The sequence below is a fragment of the Mastigoproctus giganteus genome, chromosome 3, assembly GCF_048544385.1.
Source record: "Mastigoproctus giganteus isolate SK-2022 chromosome 3, ASM4854438v1, whole genome shotgun sequence".
In the NCBI taxonomy this organism is placed as follows: Eukaryota; Metazoa; Arthropoda; class Arachnida; order Uropygi; family Thelyphonidae; genus Mastigoproctus; species Mastigoproctus giganteus.
The window spans coordinates 30,777,300-30,797,035 of NC_143577.1; the positions used below are offsets into that span (position 1 = coordinate 30,777,300).

Sequence of the window (19,736 nt, forward strand, 5' to 3'; positions counted from 1 at the left end):
GTAAAACTTAAGGAGGGACAGGTGAGGGATAAAGGTTATATAGATATTTTTTTCTTTTTGTTTTTTATTGCAGTAAAAGCCTAGTTTCCTTGCATCTTTTGGCCAGCTAGCTGTATTGGCAATTTCATCATAATGAAACTAATTTTGAAGTCTTTCATTGATTTTTTTTTTTTTTTTTTTTTTTGATTTCAGCAAACTCATTAAATACATTGAATTCTTGTTTCTTTTATTTTTATTTATTTTTTTTTCTCTTTGTCTTACTTGCATCTCAACCAGTTGGCTGTTTGGAGGATATTGATAATCTGGCATTAAAATGGCATCTTGTAATTTTTAATGCCTTGAAATAGCAAGAATGTTCTTTTATTTTAGAGCCTTTTACAGTTATTTACTCAGTTAACTGGGTAAAATAACTAATGAAATTTTTAGCCAGAAGTATTTATATACCACTGCATCTCCAACAACCTCATCCTGTGTCAGAATTAAGTTTTTTGTTTTAATGTTAAATTTTCAAAAAGACAAAATTTTAATATTAAAACTAGGAGAAATAACATGCATGTGAAAAAAAAAAAAAATACAAAAAAAACAGGACATCAAATTACTTGAAACACAGGAACAAAATAATAGGTGGTGACACTTATTTCTTGTGTTCTTCAGGTGAATAATTAATTCGTTAGTTATAATTAATTAATTAATTATAATTGGTCAATACAGCACAGGAGGTGCTTCAGGAAATATATACATTATTGATTTTTTGTCCACTCTTACCATCTTGTTTAATATTAAATTAATTTTAATAATAATCTTTTATTTTTCTAACAATAGTAATAATTTTAATCTTGTTTAGCATTAGCATTAGTAGAGGCATATAATGCAAGAAAGCAAGCTTATACAGCATCAGCCAAAAAAAAAAACCTGTTCCATTTCACCCATTCCATTCTCCAAATATTTGTCTAGTTCTGCCTTCAATTTATTTAAGCTGTCAACTTCTACAATGACAGATGGAAGTTTGTTCCAGCAATCAACTGCCCACTGACTAAAGGCAAATTTCCGCACATCTATTCTACAACTGTCTTTCCGCAATTTGAATTTATGTCCCCTCAGGCGATTAACCTGGGCAACAGGAAGCACTGAGCTATTGTTTAACCCACTGATGTTCTTTCTCCCCTTTTTACTGCCATCCTTCAGCTATCTCCCTCACTCATGTTTTTTTTTTTTTTTACCCTTTTGTTCCCTATCAGGAAGCTCAGGTGACCCCTGGTGGAGAGCAGCCAGAGTACTGTAGATAGCCTGGCTCACCTCCTAGTGGTGGTGGTGGTGGTGGCAGGCAACATGGAGTCCCACTAGGGGCCCTGTGGCCAAGAAGCCAGCACAAACAACAGAATCCAACACTAAACTACACATGCAGCACACAACACTTTTCTGACTTTTACAGAGGTTCTGTATTCATGACAAGAGCACTGATGGCGCAGATGTGGAAAACCACAGGTGGCGCCTTACCCAAACACCATGCTGCTATGATCGATATCTGATCAAGAAATGACCTATGTAATTATTTACTTGTGCATTTTTAGGAACATAATTGCCCCGCTCACTTGTACCATGTGACCTGCATCCCTCTTCTCCCATTGGCCATCCCACCACACAGCATTCTCAAGGTGGAATAAGTAGCACTATGTAATTATTTACCTCTGTTTACATAGGTCACTTAGGAAAAGGCCTTTTGCTTCTGGTTCCATAATGCATGAGGAATATTGTTGCATCTGAAAGAGCAGGACTAAAATATTTAGGAACATAATTGCCCCACCCACTTGTACCACGTGACCTGCATCCCTCTTCTTCCATTGGCCATCCCACCACACAGCATTCTCAAGGTGGAATAAATATCACTATGTAATTATTTAGCTCTGTTTACATGGGTCACTTAGGAAAAGGCCTTTTGCTTCTGGTTCCATAATGCATGAGGAATATTGTTGCATCTGAAAGAGCAGGACTAAAATATTTAACTAAAATATTTACACACTATACAAATATTTAAAATATTTACAAAATACTAAACTATTTACAAATATTAGTTTGTAATATCAGTAATATCACATATCAGTTGACATTACATTGGAACATCAAATGATGCCATGCATGGTCAGTGAAGCTTGTACACGAGGTTGGTGAATGTTATAGAGATAGTTGTCTTTCAGTGGAAGACAACAATGTAATTATTTGCCTGCGCATTTGTAGTGACGTAATTGCCCTGCCCTCTTATCCCATTGGCTCTAATAATTATCACTAGTTGGAAAACTTTTTTAATGTATAGAGAGATGTTAATATTAAAATAGTTAATACTAATTATTTTATTATAACTGTTGTGTGTGTCCAGGTTTTTTTATTTTACTCAAAATTTTAAAAATCAATTCAGGAAGTAAAATTTGGTAAAAGCTGAAAAATCCATGCTTATGTATCAGCTGCCATTGTCATTCTGTTTCCCTTTTTTTTTTACCAGCTGCAATGGTTCCAGTAGTGTAATATTTATTTCTCTGATTTCAAATTTAAATTAATCATAAATAAATTTAATTACTATTAATATCATGTTATAATAATGTATTTTGTAATTTTAATCAGCATACTATTATTCTTCTAGTTTTTGTTCTAGTATTTGGGAAGTGTTTATTGATGAAATAAGATTGAATAATTGGTTGGCTACTTTGCTGAAGAATTGAAAGTAACAGAGAATTAAATACAAGTATATCATACTTCTGTTATGAAAAGGTTATATTGTGAATGTTTTCAGGAGTGATGAATGAACCAAAAATATAGAAGCTGTAAGTCACTTAAGAAGATTGCTAGAAATAATTTTCTTATATGGAACAGAGTAGAAGTCAAATGAGTATGCAGACTACTTGATTTCAGATACCTATTGATTTAGCAGGTAATTTTGAATGTGACTAAAAGAATCTCATATTAGGGGAAAAGATCAATGTGGAATTTGCTTGTCTTCTGCTTTCATTAGCTTAAAAAAGAGATGGGATTGATTTAATAAAATATTTGTGATGTTCCATATAAAAATTTTTTGCCAAACTGAAAACTCAAACAATATTTTGTAGTCGCTTCCATTATGCAGTATGATTGATATCATTTGAGGTAGGCGCCTCCGTAGCCAGGTGGGAAGGAGCAGCAGTGCGTAGCACACGCTTCTTGATTAGACCGGGGTTCGAGCCCGTCACCACCAAATACGGAGGATGCGGAAAGGTCAGGGAATGACCACCGCATATCCCGGAGCAATATGGCCTTAGTTGCTAATGCTCCTAAAAACCAAAATAACATAACTATCATTTGAGGTTATGTATGGGCATCTTTGTGAGATCAAATCTTCCATACATTTTGAGGGTAAAGTTGTAAAACAGTATTTGCAGGCTGGCTGCTAGATAGTTCCACTGGATGCCCCCTTCCCTGTATGCAGGGAAGGGGGCATTGTCGAGGACATGTTATGTCAAGGAGCTGGGCATATGCCATATCCAAAAATTTTGTTACTTCATGCAACGTGTCCTCCTCACTTTTTCTTACTACTGAATACATCATGAATAGTCAAACTAATAGAACAAATTTATCTGTGAAAAGATCTAAATCTCCCAAACTTTCTCACTCATTTCACAAATATACATGGTTTCAGTTCCAATCTCAATGATGTCCATTTCCATTACAGTCTGCCAAGCCCCATGCACTTTGTCTGACAGAATCCCAGTTATCGGTTGATTCAACTACTGCCCATCTCAGCTGTCCTAGTTATTTGCTGTACAATTCCTTGCACTTCAAAGGTGGTTCATGTGCATATGTCTTCTCTGATATTCCCCGTCAGCGACTTAGTAATTTGGAATTTCCTCTTTTTGATCTTCTCTAGCTTAAAATCTCTCTACCCCATTCTGTAAAATTCATTTGTTGCCTCTATTGTTCTCCCAACTCCATTAATCACTTGGAACTCTTTGAAACTTCATTTCTCCAGTCCAACTTTCTTAATAGTGAGGTAATTTCCCTTGGTGATTTTAATGTTCACAACTCCAGCTGGCTTCCATTTTCTAGTCACATGGATCCAGCTGGTTGAAATGATGAGGATTTTGTGATTACTAATGACCTTATACAGATTTTTCATTTACCTACAAGAATACCAGACAATCTTAACCACACTGCTAATGCTCTTGATCTTTTTCTCACAAACAACCCTCCTAAGTACATGGTTGTGGTGAATGGCTCTCTAGGCACGTCAGATCTCAACTTCATGATGGTCTTTTCTCCAATGGAGCATTTTATATGGTCTATGTATTTTGACAGTTTTTTTGTCTTTTTTTGTTCTTATCCTCATGTTGTTTGTCACTACAAGAATGCAAAATAGGATTCCTCTTCTTCTTTTCCTTGGTTGGATTACTGTTTTAAATCTTCTGATGTCAAAATTTGCTTGTATCGTGTCAGTGAAATCCTTCATTCCACACTTCACCTTAAAATCTCATCCTTTATCTAAACCTTGGTTTTACAATAAATGTGCTAAGGCTGTTCACAATGTTGCATATTGCGAGAGTTTAGTATCAAACAACGTTAACTACAAAATTACATTTTCTTTTTGCGATAACTTTAGTTTTACTTTATACAAATAACAATGCATATCATGTCATAGAACTGTATCTCTCTAATACTTTACAAGTTAGCTTAGGCTGTAAGTACATTTACAAATAAACCAAAAAAATGTCAAATGACTTTTTTTTGGTTAATTACAAAAACATAAACTACAAAAGGATTTCGCAGTTAATGTTGTTTGACACTAAACCCTTGAATTGGCTTACATCAAAATCTCAAGGTTTCATTTTCTGCCTAAATCAAAGCTCACAACAATTGTAAAGCAGATATTAATCAGTCCAAACTAATTTTTGAACAGGCTAAGAGTAGGAAACTTGCTTCTCATCCAAATGGTAATCAAGCATTATGGTCTTTTGTCAAAGCTATTGGCCACAACTTTTGCCCTTCTCTGTTCTCACCTCTGTTAAAACCAAATGGCTCTATTGCCACCTCAGCTAAAGACCTGCTGGCACCCTACTTTTCTTCTAACTCATGTAATGATGATATTAGTAAATCACCTCATCCCATTCCCAGTACACTCCATTCAATGTCTGTTGTGGTCTTCCATCAAAAGGATTTCAGAAGAATTTTGAAGAGTTTTGATGCCAAGAAAGACCAAGGGCTGATGGTATTTCTCCACTTTCTCTCAAAATCTGTGCTCCTGAGTTTATTTCTCTTTTGCATTGCCATTCTGATTGAAGTGTACAAGGCCTTGAATGGTTTGAGCATGTTCAGTGCTGATGGGATTCTTCCTCTTGCCCAGATTAATCGCCTGAAGGGACATAAATTCAAATTGAGGAAAGACAGTTGTAGAATAGATGTGAAGAAATTTGCCTTTAGCCAATGGTTGATTGCTGGAACAAACTTCCATCTGTCGTGGTAGAAGTTGACAGCTGAAATAAATTCAAGGCAGAACTAGACAAACATTTGGAGTGAATGCATGGGTGAAATTGGAAGAGTTTTTTTTTGGCTGATTCTGTATAAGTTGCTTTCTTGCATTATATGCCTCTACTAATGCTAATGCCTCTTTATACTTTCTTATTACACTGGTGTTTTCCTATCTGCTTGGAAATTTGCTTATATCCAGTCAGTTGCTAAAAAGGGTGACATATTCCTCACATCCATTTACCATTCTGTTGCATTTATTTCTACTCTTTCTAAAATAATGGAGAAATCCATTAACCACCAACTTCTAAACTATCTAGAAACCTTCCATTTGATCAGTGATCACCAGAATAGTTTCTGTCAGTGTCTACCCACTGGTGATATACTGTCTTATGTTACCATCTATGGTCAAATTCAATGGAAAAGTTTGGTGAAACTCAAGCAGTTGCCCATGACATTTCAAAAGTTTTTGATCAGATTGGCCTAAAAGTCTTTTAAATAAGCTTCCATCTTAAGGATTGACAACTGCTTTTTGTAAATGGCTCTCATATTTTTCTCTTTGACCGCTCACTGTGGGTGATGGTACATGGCTCTCTGTTCTAACTTCTTCGCTAATGCTGGCATTCCCCAAGGTTCAGTTCTTTCTCTCATTCTTTTCTTCTTGTATATTAATGACCTTTTTTCCATTGACAAGAAATCCTATCCATAGTTTTGCTGATGATAGCACATTCCATTCCACCTTCCAGTTTGAGAATCTTGCTTTCCACAAACAGTATCAAATTTTCAAATATTCCACTACCATTTCCTTAAATGCTGATCTCCAGGTAATTTTCCAGTGGAGCAAAGATAACTTAGTTGATTTCAATCGTTATAAAACTCAGTCTTGTCTTATATCTCATAAAAAGGATTCTTCTGCTCCTATGCTTATCTTTGATGACAATCAGATTTCTAGACAAGTACACATATCTCTATTAGAGATTATCTTGACTTCTACTCTCTCTCTCTCTCTCTCTCTCTCTCTCTCTCTCTCTCTCTCTCTCTCTCTCTCTCTCTCTCTCTCTCTCTTGGCATATGGGCATCACGAATATTGCTTCCTCTGCATAAACTGGGATTTCTCTTTCACTGTTGGCATTACTTTTCTTATAAACAGCTGTGCACTCTGTACAAATTTCAAATCTCCCCTATCATGGAATATTGTTCCCATATGATAAGTGGAATAGGACCAGGGTATGTCTGCCAGGGGCAAAAGTTGATGACATTGTAGAGCAGATATCATCTTTTAAGGGCACAAAAGGTGATGTTGTTGTTGTACACCAGTAGTTTTCAACCTTTTTTAATAATGGCACCCCTAAGTAATTTATTTTATTTTGTGGCACCCCTACTCAATTCTCTCTCTCTCTCTCTCTCTCTCTCTCTATATATATATATATATATATATATACATATATAAAATATTAAAAAATATATGTGTTATATGATATTTATTACAATAATATAATTATAAAAATTACATTTCATAATACAAATTATATATATATACAGTATATAATTTTATTCTTTATATAGAGGTACTAAGTAAACATCAATTATAGATCACCACAAAATTAAAAAGATACTATATGCCTTTTTATAATGAAATAAACATATAAATTTTAAAAAAATAATAAGTTTAAGTAACTTAAACCCAAATTACGTGGCACCCATGGAATGTTGCGGCACCCTGGTTGTTATGTTTGTTTTTGTTTGTTTGTTATTTGGTTTTTAGGAACATTAGCAACTAAGGCCATATTGCTCCGGGGATATGCGGTGGTCATTCCACGACCTTTCTGCATCCTCTGTATTTGGTGGTCATGGGCTCGAACCCTGGTCTAATCAAGAAGCATGTGCTACTCACTACTGCTCCTGCCCACCTGGCTACGGAGGCGCCCACCCTGGTTGAAAACCACTGTTGTACACGTTGGAACTAATGACATTAAGAGTAAGAGATCTGCAGATTTACTCAACAAGTACAGGTCAATGTTGAGAAAAAGTCACGAGTTAGGGTTCAATGTGACAGTGTCTGCAATTCTGCCCAGATAGGAGGGAGTATATGATAAGAGCCTTGTCAACCAATTCGGCCCTGGAGAGATTGTGCAAGGCTCAAGGGATAGAATTTTTTTCAGTCTGGTCTGTGCTTGTTGACAGGAGAGACTACTTCTACAGGGATGGGGTACACTTATTATTTATTATTATTATTATTATTATTATTAATATCCATATGATGCAAGGAAGCCTGAGGCTTATGCTGCACCAGGAAAAAAAAAAAGTTCCCGAGTAACCCTGAGAGAGAGAGAGAGAGAGAGAGAGTGAGTGTGTGTGTGTGTGTGTGTGTGTGTGTGTGTGTGTGTGTGTGTGTGTGTCAAAATTAGAAGGGAATCACCAAGAAAGAGAAGAATGATGATATCCAGCTCAGGACCCTGGGTGTGCCAAGCCCATACTCACCAGATGTGAGCCCCCGGTGTTATTTAAATAGAAAGGGTGCAAGAATATTTGCTGATGCTATCGAGGCAGTGTTCGATGAGTCGAAAAACTGCTAGCTTGGGGGAATACACAGAATAAAAGGTTAACAGTGGCCACAGTCAGAGGCAAAAGTGATTCTTGCACGGTTTCTATTAGAATGAACAGCAGGCTGGAAAGCAAAGTAATGGAGATTTCCAGGATTGCTGGGAGTCATAGCGGAACAAGTAAATACATGGGCCCTGTTAAGGTAACTAAGAGTAGGAGCAGGCACATGTATACTTGCATGTACACCAATGCTAGGAGTATAGTTAATAAATTTGATGAGCTTGAAGTGTTGGTCAAGACATCAAAGGCAGATATTGTTGAGATATCAGAGACGTGGTGTCACACAGATATAAGCAGTGCAGAATCGGAATTTGGGGAGTACAATGTGTACAGAAGGATAGACAGGACAGGAAGGGAGGTGGGATTATGCTATTAGTTAAGAAACACATAAAATCTAAGGAAGTGCATCCAATTCATTTTGATGGACAATGTAGTGTTCAGTCTGTTTGGTGTGAAATAAGCACTGGGAAAGGAAAAATGAGAGTAGGTGTGTGTTATAGGCCTAATAAATCTGATGAGTATAATGAGCAATTGTGCAGAGAAATAGAGTGGGCAAGTAAATCAGAATGTGTTATTATGGGGGATTTTAACTTTCCAGATATTGACTGGAACTTGTGATTTAGTCACTTGCACACTAGCAAGATTTTTGTGGATTTATTGGATGACTGTTTTCTACAGCAACATGTTCGAGAGGCAACCAGAGGGAGTAATACTCTTGATCTGATTATCAGCAGTGATTATGCATGCATTAAGAATTTGCAGATAAAGGAACCACTGGGTGATAGTGATCACAATTTACTGATGTGGGAATTACTTAAAGATGTAACTACCATCAAGGCTAAAAGGAGGGGCTTTTGCTTTAGTAAAGGTGACTACAGAGGTAGTAATAATAGTAATAGTAATTGTGGAATGTGATGCAAGAAAGCAAGTGTATGAGCTTATGCAGCATCAGCAAAAAAAAAAAAAAAAATTCACACAACCATTCCCTCTAAATGTTTGTCCAGTTCCTCCTCAAATTTATTTAAACTATCAACTTCCACGACAGATGGAAGTTTGTTCCAGCAATTAACCACCTGTTGGCTAAAGGCAAATTTCTGCACATCTATCCTACAGCTGTCTTTCCTCAATTTGAATTTATGCTCCCTTAGGTTTGTAATCTGAACAAGTGGAAGAATCCCATCAGAATTCAGCGTGCTCAACCCATACAAGGCCTTATACACCTGAATCAGATCAACGCGCAGGTGCCTAGTCTCCAGCCACTGCAATTTGTAGAACTTAAGCCTCTCTTGGTAAGAGGATCCCTTCATTCCCCTCACCAATCTTGTTGCTCTTCTCTGTACATGCTCAAGCAAATCTACATCCTTCCTAAAATGAGGCCTCCAGACCTGTACGCAGTACTGAAGGCATGGCCTGACCATTGCCTAATACAGAGGGACAATCACCTCCTTTTCCCTGCTAGCAAAATTCCTGTTTATCATTGACAAAACCCCACAACTTGCTCTGCCAGCCTGTCTGCATTGCTCAGAAAACTTCATATCTGAGTGCACAATTACTGCCAGGTCTTTTTCATTTTCTACCACCCTAAGTGTTCTGTCACACAGTTGGTACGTTGCTCTGGGGTTACTTTTACTCATATGCAGTACTTTGCATTTGTCAATGTTAAACTTCAGTTGCCACTTCTCAGGGCATCTTTCCAAATTTTCTAGATCCTGTTGCAGTGGCACGCTGTCATTACTGTCATTATAAATGCTGCCAACCTTTGTATCATCTGCAAACTTCAACACTAAGTCTGGTATACCTTCATCAGTATCATTGATAAATATACAAAACAACAGTGGACCAAACACCGAACTCTGTGGAACTCCACTAACAACATTAGTCCACGAAGAGCAGCACCCATTGATTACCATCCTCTGTCTTCTCCCACTTAACCATCCTTTTATCCATTGTAGCAACTTACCCTTAATACCATTCTGCTCCAATTTGTACAGTAGTCTTCCATGTGCAAAAGTGTCAAAAGATTTCCTGAAATCCAAATATATGATATATGAAAATTATTTTATGCATCCAGTTCCTTTGTAACCCTATCATAATATCCAATCAAATTTGCAGACAAGACTTTCTCTTAACAAACCCATGCTGTTTCTGAATTATTGTTGCAGTCTTATCTAGATGATCCTGCAATGCATCTTTAACCAGACTCCATTATTTTACCAGGATCAGAAGTTAAACTAACCGGTCTGTAATTACTCGTGTCACCCTTCAATCCCCCTTTGTGAATTGGGGATACATTTACACATCTCCAGTCCATGGGGGACCTCCCCTGAGTCCAAGGTTGCTCTCATAATTATTGCTAAGAGTTTGCTTACTTCCTTTGCTGCCTCCTTTAATATAACTGGATAGATCCCATCCGCCCCAAGTGCCTTTCTTAAGTTTAACTTCAACAATTTCTCCTCCACTTTGCTCTCAGTTATTACAAAATCATTAAGCACCCTGCTACAATTTGATAACCTTCTGGCATTTTCAATCCTTAATAACTCCTCAAATGTGAATGTAGATGCAAAATACTCAGATGCAAAATGAGCAGGATCATCAACAGTCGAACCATCGATATAAAGTGGACCAATCTGATTTATCCCCTTCCTTTTAGAGTTTATATAAGTAAGAAATCCTTGCGGTTTTCTTAGCATCTTTGCCAAAGATTTCTCGTAATCTGCCTTCGCCTGCCTAATCTCCTTTGTGACTTGATTACAGACTAGTTTATTTCTTCCATAGGCTTCTGTGTTGCTTGATAATTTATATGCATCCCATGCATTTTTCTTCTCTGTCACGAGTCTCATTAGTTCATTTGATAACCATTTAGGCCTAAACTTTGAACAATATTTCTTAATAGGTATGAAACTTTTAGTAGCTTCCATGATTAATTCCTTGAATGCTTCCCACTTAGAATTTGCTGTTGGTAACATCATCAGTTGATCCCACTGTACAGATCCCACAAACAAAAGTCTCAGACAGTTTTTAAATTCTGTACAGTGGGATCAACTGATGATGTTTCCCACGTTGAATTCTAAATGGGAAGCCTTCAGGAACTTAATTTTGGAGGCTACTAGGCTTTTCATTCCAACTAAGAAATACTGTTCAAAGTTTAGGCCTAAATGGATGTCAGATGAATTAGTGAGGCTCGTGGCAGAGAAGAAGAATGTATGGGATGCATATAAAGTTTCAGGTGACACGGAAGCATATGGCAGGTATAAGCTTGTCTGTAATTCAGTCACAAAGGAAGTTAAGTCAGGCGAAGGCAGATAACGAGAAATCTTTGGCAAAGGATGCAAATAAAAACAGCAAAGAGTTCTTTACTTATGTAAACTCTAGAAGGAAAGGGATGAATCAGATTGGACCACTTAACATAGATGGGTTCACTATTGATAATCATGCTCAGGTAGCTGATAAACTGAATGAGTATTTTGCATCTACATTCACACATGAGGAGTTATTCAAAGAGGGAAATGTCAGAAGTGTATCTAATGCTAACAGGGAGCTAAGTGATTTTGTAATAACTGAGAGCAAAGTGGAGGAGAAATTGTTGAAGTTAAACATAAGGAAGGAACCTGGGGTGGATGGGATCTATCCAGTTATGTTAATGGAGGCAGCAAAGGAAGTAAGCAAACCTTTAGCCATAATTATGAGAGCTTCCTTGGATTCAAGGAAAGTCCCCATGGACTGGAGGTGTGCAAATATATCACCAATTCACAAAAGGGGTAAAAAAGGTGACACAAGTAACTAGAGACATTTTAGTTTAACTTGTGTTCTGGGGAAAATAATGGAATCAATGGTTAAAGAAGCATTGCATGATCATCTAGACAAGACTGCAGTAATAATTAAGACACATCATAGGTTTGTTAAAGGGAGGTCTTGTCTGACCAATTTGATTCGATACTGTGATATGGTCACAAAGCAACTGAATGCAAAAAATAATTTTGGTATCGTATACAGGCATACCTCGGTTAACGTTACCTCTGATAACGAAGCCTCGATATAACGAAGTCCGCAATTTCAAGCCCCATTTAACATAAAAAAATATTCCATTTTTGTTTAATCAACTGAAATCTAAACAAACTGAAGAAATTACGGAAACCTTTGGGGCTTCTCGTGGTTGGTTCGAGAAATTTAAAAAACGGGCCAGGATTCATAGTGTAAAATTAACAGGAGAAGCTGCAAGTGCAGATGTTGAAGCTGCAAATAAGTTTCCAGAAAAACTAAAGGAAATAATTAAACGTGAAAATTTTCCACCAAATTTGGTGTTCAATGTTGACGAAAGCGGTTTGTTCTGGAAATGGCTACCAACAAAAAGCTTCATTTCTATTGAAGAAAAATCAGCTGCTGGGTTCAAAGCAGCCAAAGACCGTTTAACGTTACTCTTTGGATCAAATGCCTCTGGCGATTATAAATTAAAATTGTTATTAGTTTACCATTCAGAAAATCCGAGGGCATTAAAAGGTAACATAAAAATGAATTTACCTGTAATATGGAAAGCAAATAGAAAAGCGTGGGTTACCAAGGAGTTATTTACTGATTGGTTTGTTAACCACTTTTGTCCTGGAGTAAAACAGTATTGTCAAAAAAACAACTTTGAAGAAAAAGCTCTTTTGTTGTTAGACAATGCTCCGGGACATCCTACTGATCTTAACACGTTGGACACATGCATTTCTGTCAAAGTTGTGTTTCTTCCAGCAAACACAACTTCCCTGATCCAATGGTTGGATCAGGGAGTAATAGCATCATTTAAAGCTTATTATCTGCGTCGAACTTTAAGCAATTTAACTGAACTAGAGGATAAAGAGGAAATGACAGTTAAAACTTTTTGGAAAAACTACACCATTAAAAACGCAATAGAAAGCATTGATAGTTCTTGGAAAGAAGTCACTAAGAAATGCTTAAATGGAGTTTGGCGCAAAATATGGCCAGAAGTTGTACTAGAAGAAGAAAATAACATCCAAGAATTAGAAATGAAGTTATCCAGATGGCTCAATCAAATAGGTTTCGAAAATGTCGATGAAGAGGATGTTAGAAATTTATTGAATGCAGAAGATGATGGTTTTTCAGTGGAAGATTTAGAAAGCCTTGTTAGCAACGAAGACAAAGATAATGAAGGCGAAGTTAAAGAAGTACCTGCCGAAAAAGTGTTAACAACCAAAGATTTAAAAAGGTGCTTAAATGATCTTGAAAACGTTTTAAATTTTTTTAGTGAAAATGATCCTGACTTAGGAAGAAGTGTTATAGTTAAGCGATCAGTGTTAAATGCAATAACTCCGTATAGGCAATTGTTAAATGAAAGAGAAAAAAAGCATAAACAATCAACTTTAACCTCATATTTTAAAATGTGATTTCACTTTGTATGTAAGTTGACTGTTTATTTAATAAAACTTTTCTTTGTTCGAAAAAAAGCTTTTCATTTTCTTTACGTAGGAACGTATCCCTATTCTGGCCATAGTATTTTTACCTCTGAAAACGAAGTTTCGCTTAACGAAGTAATTTCGTGGAACGCATCCTATTCGTTAATCGAGGTATGCCTGTATTTGGATTTCAGGAAAGCTTTTGATACTGTTGCATATGGAAGACTGCTGTACAAATTGGAGAGGTATGGAATTAAGGGTAAGTTACTACAATGGATAAAGGGATGGTTGAGTGGAAGATGACAGAGAGTAATCAATGGACACTGCTCTTCATGGACAAATGTTATTAGTGGAGTTCCCCAGGGTTCGGTGTTTGTCCCATTGTTGTTTGCAGTATTTATCAACGATATCAATGAAGGTATATCCAGTTTAATGTCCAAGTTTGCAGATGATACAAAGGTTGGCAGGGTTGTTAATGACAGTATGCTACTTCAACTGGATCTAGTTAAGTTGGAAAAATGGGCTGAGAAGTGGCAACTGAAGTTTAACATTGACAAATGCAAAGTACTGCATATGGTTAGCAATAACCAAAGAGAAATGTACCAATTGTGTTGTACTACACTCAGGGAAGTGGAAAGTGAAAAAGACCTGAGGGTAATTGTGCAGTCAAATATGAAGTTTGCTGAGCAGTGCAGACGAGCTACCAGGGCAGGTCATGGAGTCTTGTCAATGATATATATATAGGAATTTTGCTAGCAGGTACATGGAAGTGATTATCCCATTATGGAAGGATGTAGAGTTGCTAGAATTAGTACAAAGAAGGCCAACAAGATTGGTGAGGGGAACAAAGGGGTGCCCTTACCAAGAAAGGCTTAAGTCCTGCAAATTGCAGTGCCTGGAGAGTAGGCACCTGTGAGGTGATCTGATTGCAGTGTATAAGGCCTTGAATGGGTTGAGCAAGCTGAATGCTGATGGGATTTTTCCTCTTGCTCAGACTAAGAACCTGAGTGGGCACAGTTTCAAATTGAGGAAAGATAGTTGTAGAATAGATGTGCGGAAATTTTCCTCTAGCCAGCGGGTAGTTGATTGGTGGAACAGGCTTCCATCCTTTGTTGTGGAAGCTAATAGCCTATATAAATTTAAGGCTGATCTGGACAGGCATTTGGAACGAATGGAGGGGTGAAATGGGAGTGTTTTTTTGGTTTTTTTTTCAGCTGATGCTGGATATGCTCGCTTTCTTGCATCGTATGTCTCTGCTGATGCTAATATACTGGGGCAGTGCTCCAAAACCTCTCTCAGGCTTCTAGACTCCATTTAAAATAGGGCATTTAGGTAATTAATCACTCATCTCTAACAGAGTTGCTTCACTCTCTGTCCCATAGTCTCATAGACATTCTGTTTCCGCTGTGTGCCTTTTCTATAGATATTTCCATTGGCACTGTCTTTCTGAATTGGCTTCTATAATTATCCCCTCCTCTCTCTTCCAAAGCAGTCTGAACACATGCCACAATCACCCAGCATCCTTTTAACTCACAGAACCAACTTGTCTTCTTTCTCATTTATTCCTTCAACTTCATTTTCTGGAACAACAATATATCCCTTCATATATATTTCATAAAAATTACAAACCTTCAGAAATTTACGTCAGATATCAACAAATATCTTCTTTCATCTTCTCAACCTTTAACCGAGCACAGTACTAAGTACTATAGGTTCTAATACCTCTCATGCTTGGGATTTCATAAAAATAAAAAAAATAAAAAAACACAACTTTATAAAAAGTTACAGTCTTATATTTTATATTTATTATTCTTTTATTTCTGTTATCTTTTATTTTTCTATAATTTGGTTCTAATGCAAGATTATAATATATAAGAAATTAAATAAAATTGTAATGGTGTTTATCTAATCCTGTGTGTTATTTTTGCCCTTTGATAGTCCCTTCTTAAAAAACATGAAGCCCTTATGGCTGATCTGGAAGCTTTTGGGAACACCATCCTAGTTCTTCGTGGACAAGCACAAGAATGCAGGGTAAGTAACAATTAAAATATCTCTAGTATTGCAAACAAAATATAACATATTATAAATTATTTAAAAAATAGTAATGAAAAGCTTTAAAGTTCAGACAACTTCATAATTTTATTAGCTATTTTTTTAAGAAATAGCTTTTTATTTTTAAATATTAAGTAAGTAAAGAATTTTAATTTAATTAAATGTTTATTTAAAATTTTTAAATTGGTAATATTCAAATGGTTATTCTTTCATTTCAGTTTTGAAATACTTCTGGTTAATTAAAACTTAATCAAAATTATTTAAGCATTGGGAAAATAGTTAAATATCTTAATGTTAAATAATAATTTAGAACTGGTGGAAAATTGTTTCTGACAAATTTAAGCAGAGAAATTTAATTAGCTTTCATTTTATTTACTAATTCTAACCATAGATTCACTTAATATCCATACTACATGATTTTCTTAATGTGGTGCATTTTCTGAAAAGTGTTGTGTAAAGCATTTGTTATTATAGCTTCTTTTCAGTATTCAGTGCTATTTTCTTTTAGCAACAAGAAAGACCTGTGGTAGATCAATCTGGCAAAGAACTTGTAATGGCACTCTATGATTATATTGAAAAGAGTCCTAGAGAGGTGTCTATGAAGAAAGGTGATGTTCTTACTTTGCTGAATAGCAACAATAAGGTAAAGAATGAAAAATTTAGCAGTTTGTGTTAATACATCTAAGTACCGTAATCTGTTAAGTTCATATATTTTCATAAATTCCCTCATCTGTTCTGATAACTGCTCTATCCACACTATTTGGCATCCATATTACATAATTTGAAAGCAACTCGAATGGTGATATCAGCAAAAGCACAACCGTATGAAGAAAGACTCCGATTATGTGGGCTACAGAGCATGGCAACCAGCCACCTCAGAAGTGACCTGATTGAGGTTTATAAGGCACTGAGAGTGATTAGTAAAATGAATGAAGGTGGAATTTTCACTGTTATAAAGAATTCCTGAACTAGAGGCCATAAATTCAAAATGCAATTTGAATTTATGCCCTTGAGGCGTTGAGGTTTAGATTAGATTGTAGGAAGTTTTCTTTTAGCCAGTAAGTCGGTGATTGCTAGAACAATTTCCCCTCGTAGGTAGTTGAGGCTAACAGTTTAAACACATTCAAAGGTCAATAGTTACCTATATGAGGAGGGAAGCATATAATTTGTGTTTTCTTATCTACTTGGTTGGGTTTTTTTTTTTTTTTTTTTGCCAGTGCAGCAAAAACCTATATAGTCTGGTTATATTTCTGTTTTTAAGAACACTATGTTCTATGGGTTTTACAAATTGACCATACATTTTTAGTTGAGAATGAAATTGTAGTTTTTGTCTCTAGAAATAAATTATACTGATATACTCAAAGCAATATTCGAAGAAAATAAGTAATACTGTATTTGTCATTTATGACAAATGCAGTATTACATATTTTCTATATAACATAATACAAGCTTAGACAAAAAGTGACAAACAAGGCCCATGATTGAGTTGTGTTACTTCAGAAGACTAGTGACAACTCACTTTCTGGTTTAAATACTGAATTGCTAGGTGTTGGTCAAAATTTAACTAAACTTTCTATTATGGTCCAATATGAAAAATATATTTATTTATTATAAGATTCTTTATACAGTGGAACCCTCTCTTATCTGACATGATTGGGACCAGCTGTTGGTTGGTTAATTGAAAAAGTCAGTTAACATGTTTGCTGCCAGAATGCAAACTTGTGTCAAAATGAACCACAAATGTTGTGCCTTAACAAATATGCTTCCATTCAATTATGGTCAATAAAGGAGTACTGTAAAAGGAAAGGCACATGAAAAGAACATCTGCATGATATCAGCCCATTCAATGTGCTATTTGCATTATTACTGAGATTTTGCTTAGTGTCAATTGCACTATCTAGAGAGTGCTATTAAAACTGTATACTTGATTCACAGTTTTATATGTTCTTTGCTTATGTTAACATTATTTTATCTAGTTTTTATCTTTTTTGAAGATTATGCTTGCTGAATTTTAATTCTTTTAACTTTTTAATTTAATAAACAAAACATCATTGTGTGTGTGTGTGTGTGTGTGTGTGTGTGTGTGTGTGTGTGTGTGTGTGTGTGTGTGTGTGTGTGTGTGTGTGTGTGTGTGTGTGTCCACATGATAAAATTTTGTGTAAAAAGTGTTTTAGCCTGGGACTTTCAGGACTTTAAAGGAACAGGGATGGACAGTATGTTGAAGCTGATGACATGGAATCATCTCTTTATAATATATCATCTGATAATAAAATAGAATTCTATTCAAGTGATGTGGATTCTGAATCTCATTCAGAATCCACATCAAATGCATCTTTTGATGTTAGAATACTACCAACAACAGATGCCAATGTTATTTGGAGTGATGATTCTTCACAGATGAAATCCCTTCCATTTACTAAGCATTGTCTTCTCCAATGCCTCAGAGAAATAATCCAATTGAAGAATGATATTAAGTCAAAATCTAGAAAAAATATAAGTTACACTAAAGGCACATAGAAAGGACTCTCCAAAATATGTGGCGGTGAATGTATTAAAGTAAGAGATCATGAAAATGAGTACATACATATCTTAAGAACTTATTTTCTCTTAAAATAAAACATATACATACTCATTCATTTACATCACCTGTTTTGATGTTGAAATGTGACATTTTGCAATAGTGTTCCTCCAGCCTTTTATAAACATCATATTGTTGATTGTTGAATCAGGCTGTCGTTCATTGTAATGTAAAGCTGTATGTAAGGTATTTTTGGCAGCTACATGGGAAATTTTTGGCATTAAATTTAACTCAGCCACTTCTTCATACTTAAATCCATCTGTTGCTGTCACTGTGTCTATGATTTCTGCATTGTCAGTAATTTCATTTTTCAACAATTCATCACTGATTTGTTGGAAAATATTGTTGAGTCTGTTGATATTATTTTCTCCTTTCTTGCTATAAATCTTTGGAGCCTTCAGTTAACAAACTAAGTTTGTCATTTTTTTTTTTTTTTTTGTTATTCGAGACTTTTGTTAGCATTGTCAACCTCAGGCCAGAGTTTCTCTGAGATTTAGTAAATGTTGAACTTTGAAGTTCATTCCATAACATCAAACATGATGTAACAGAACATCCCATAACATCATATTATCAACATTGAAGATGTGTTTACACATCTTTGATGTTGTATTTAAAAAATTAACTCATTAATTCTGGTTAATATTATAAACTCAGTTCCTGGTTGAGCATTTTTGAATGTACAGTAATACCTCACTTAACAAAGTAGATGCGTTCCAGTACTTTAGTTCATTATAAGAAACTTCGTTATCAGAGGTAGAAATATCATAGCAAGAATATGGATATATTCCTACACTTAAAAAAGAGATACAAATTGTACACGATAAATATATTTGAAATGAGAACATATATATTATATTATAAAATATTAAAGAAAACTTCACAAGAGTCAAGTAAAACAGTATACTTAAAATCTATTATGAAAAATAACACAAAACAACACTAGTGCTCACTTGATGACTTTTTCAAAAATGTATCTAGGATCGACTGTCTTGTTTTTTTCTTACAATCGCATAGCATCTCGCTATAACAATTTAAAGCATTTAAAATGGATCTCTTCACAATGCAGCTTTGTTGAAAATCGGGATAATTTTCTGATAAGACATCTAAGGTGTGAGTCACTTAATTTAAACAATTAGACAAGGTCTCTGTTGATAATATCCTCTCTGGGGGAACCTCTTCTTCATTTTCTGAATTGTTTACTTGGGCAAAGGTAACGAAAGCCAACACGAGAACGACGAGAAACGTCGGATAACTTACGTGGAAAATTAATTTCCCGATACGGCACTCTAGCACTGCTCGCTCGGTAAATAGATGGTAGGTGTTATCGGTCTGGAGCAAAGTCGAGAACGATATATTGATTGAAAGGTAGATATGGCAAACAATGTGCTGATTGGTGCGCGAACACAAACACGATAACATTGGGTTAGTATCATTTTAGTAGCACTCAGAAGCACTAATGGTAACTTGCACTAATGAACGCTTTCCATAATGGTGAAAAAAGGTCAGGTTACTCCAACTTGAATCCCATGGGAGCTTGAACCCCTCCCGAAGTGAAGGGGGTAACCTAACCTTTTTTCTTTAGAATCACAGTCATATTTAGAAATACATTCATAAAAAATAAATTT

At 35.6% G+C, this 19,736-nt stretch overlaps 1 protein-coding gene across 2 annotated transcripts in view; it reads left to right on the plus strand.

Annotated features, from left to right (window-relative positions):
* The window catches only part of LOC150087841 (spectrin alpha chain-like), a 455,664-nt gene that overhangs the window by 214,620 nt on the left and 221,308 nt on the right, over window positions 1-19,736 (plus strand). For both annotated transcript variants that reach the window (XM_090369231.1, XM_090369232.1), the window contains exons 23-24: window positions 15,420-15,512; window positions 16,042-16,176. In XM_090369231.1, coding sequence (XP_090225357.1) covers window positions 15,420-15,512; window positions 16,042-16,176 — 228 coding nt within the window. The remainder of the gene's footprint in view (window positions 1-15,419; window positions 15,513-16,041; window positions 16,177-19,736) is intronic.